At 34.1% G+C, this 2225-nt stretch overlaps 1 protein-coding gene across 1 annotated transcript; it reads right to left on the reverse strand.

The window, feature by feature from the left end:
* Positions 1–448: 448 nt before the first annotated feature.
* Positions 449–1540, reverse strand: LOC145671722 (glutamate receptor ionotropic, kainate glr-3-like). Its single transcript, XM_081740924.1, has one exon. It carries the CDS (start codon positions 1538–1540, stop codon positions 449–451), a length of 1092 nt encoding a protein of 363 aa, XP_081597050.1.
* Between the last annotated feature and the right edge of the window lie 685 nt (positions 1541–2225).

Consider the following 2225-nt stretch of genomic DNA (forward strand, 5'->3'; position numbering starts at 1 on the left):
CTGCGACTGATTTGAGTACTTACTACTAGATTTTGTAATAATAATCATATATTGATTTCAGACGGAATGACTAATTATACGTGTGTGTTTGCATTCTAAGAACCGAAAGTAATTTACGTGGTTTCTCCATCATTGGAATGATATGAGAGGGAACTGTTTAGTGTTAGTACCGCGTATCTTATCTTATAATGTATCCAAAATAATTTCTAAAATAAATGCTAAAACACTCATACATAAAAATATTAAAATACAGTAGAATGCTGTTTGTAGGTGATCCAGAGATAGAGGTATAACTGTATCACTACTAGTATAAATATGTTCAAATATTGGTCCTTCATGCGATGATTCACGAGTCCATTTGTCAATAAATCCAGCTTCTATTAGTCTTTTGATGATCATATTTACCCTCGGCAAGTAAGGAGAGTGCTTTGGTAGGATAAGAAGATGCCTAAAAGCGTCCTATATTTTCTTTAGAAACATGTAACAGACTATGTCCTTTGTTCGTCTTATAACGTTGTTGTTCATACTTTACACCATAGGAATATGAAAACCATATCGTGTTTCTTTTGTATGCTATATTATTCAACACAGCCGGTACTGTGTTTCCTGCGACAGATCTGATTTTCAGTCTTTTTATGATTGGCGATTCATAAGATTTGAGTAAGGGTAGAAGGAGTGGGGCTGTGGTGATTACTAACTTTGACTTTTCTATATCTTCTAAAGTGTCCAACTCTTTTTCATATTGTGAGGTTACCATATACCCTACTAAAGAGCCTTGATATAGTGTGTTTACAATAATTGCCCCAACAAGAGACAATATTAACACGGTCTTCAGAGCTCGGTTTCTGGGTACTCTAGAGACACCCCCTTGCAAATATATGGATATCACATACAAAAGAGATGTTCCAATATTCCGTAATGAATATTCTCGTAAAATCAAACGGCGAATAAACATTTCAGATACACAGCTAGAAGTCACCATAGACACTATTAAGAACCATAGATCTATGTTAAATGGAAGAAACAATCGCATCCATTGTGATAGTTCCCTTGCTTTGGGACAAAGAAATTCAAATGTATCAAAAAAGAATATTTTAGCATAATCAACTACTTGGTATCTATCATACAGCATCATCATTATCATGGGACAGATGTCTGAATATGAAGAAACTATTTCTCCGAGTGGGCCTGTCCATGTACCATTTGGCAGACGAATGTTGTCAGCTCTTGGTTGGTTTCTTTCAACAAGAACAGGTGTCACGTTCATAGTATTAACAATGGATTCCATTATTTTGCCACAAACAAAAAAGTATTGAACTGTTCCATTTTCAGTTTGATTCAATAGCGAATAAGGTACAGCGTTGAACTTACTTATAATAAATCTGTACCCATGGATATCTTTAGTATCTACTTCCATCAAAACATTGTCCAGTTTCTTTAGAGGTAGTGTTATATACTTCTGTGCAAATGGGTTATAAGACAGAAGGCACAAAGAAGAGTCATCACCCTGGCCTTTCAGAACAATTTTTACTTTTAGCATTTTTTCTGACCAAAACAAGTTAAGTACATTTTCTAACTCTCTATAATTATTAACTTCCATTTTGAGAAATATAATGAAAATGTTTGCTCTTCCATTCCAACTAGAAAGTGTTTTGACCATAGAAATTGTTTGAATAAGATTTCTTGAATCATCCAACAAGAATAGAAGATGAGACGTTTTTACGTATTGGTTGTCATTAACAACGTATGGTGCAGGTCCCTCGAGATCTTGGATTGTGATTGGGAAATTACAAATATGAAACAAATAACGTAGATAAATGTTCACAACATGCTTGTCAATTGTTTCATAGAAAATTGCTAACATACTATGTTGTCTCTGGTAAGTGCACATGTGATGTGAAATTTCAATGTAATCATCATTCACACCAATGTTCCTTCCACAATCATGATTAAAGCATGGACATACTTGTATGAAGAAAGAAATACAACAAATGTGCAATCGGATTCCCATTTTGTCAATTATCATTTTTTGTAGTGTCAGTATACAAAGTAATCTGCAAAGAAATGTAAATTTATTTTAAAATACAAGTAAATTTAACTTACGAGGAAACCGATTCAAGTGTGACACGGAATTGTGGACGATTTTATGCGCAAACGAAGTGTTTTTGTACACAATTAAACCAAATAGAGGGAAAAATCCCTCGATCTCAACCGTTCCGGAGATA

This window comes from Thermobia domestica, chromosome 15 (genome assembly GCF_964235325.1).
Source record: "Thermobia domestica chromosome 15, izTheDome1.hap1.1, whole genome shotgun sequence".
Lineage (NCBI taxonomy): Eukaryota > Metazoa > Arthropoda > Insecta > Zygentoma > Lepismatidae > Thermobia > Thermobia domestica.

What these genes read in the sequence shown, in the direction of transcription:
- LOC145671722 (XM_081740924.1), bottom strand. Translation starts at nt 1,540, where the DNA reads ATGCTAAAAGTAAAAATTGTTCTGAAAGGCCAGGGTGATGACTCTTCT.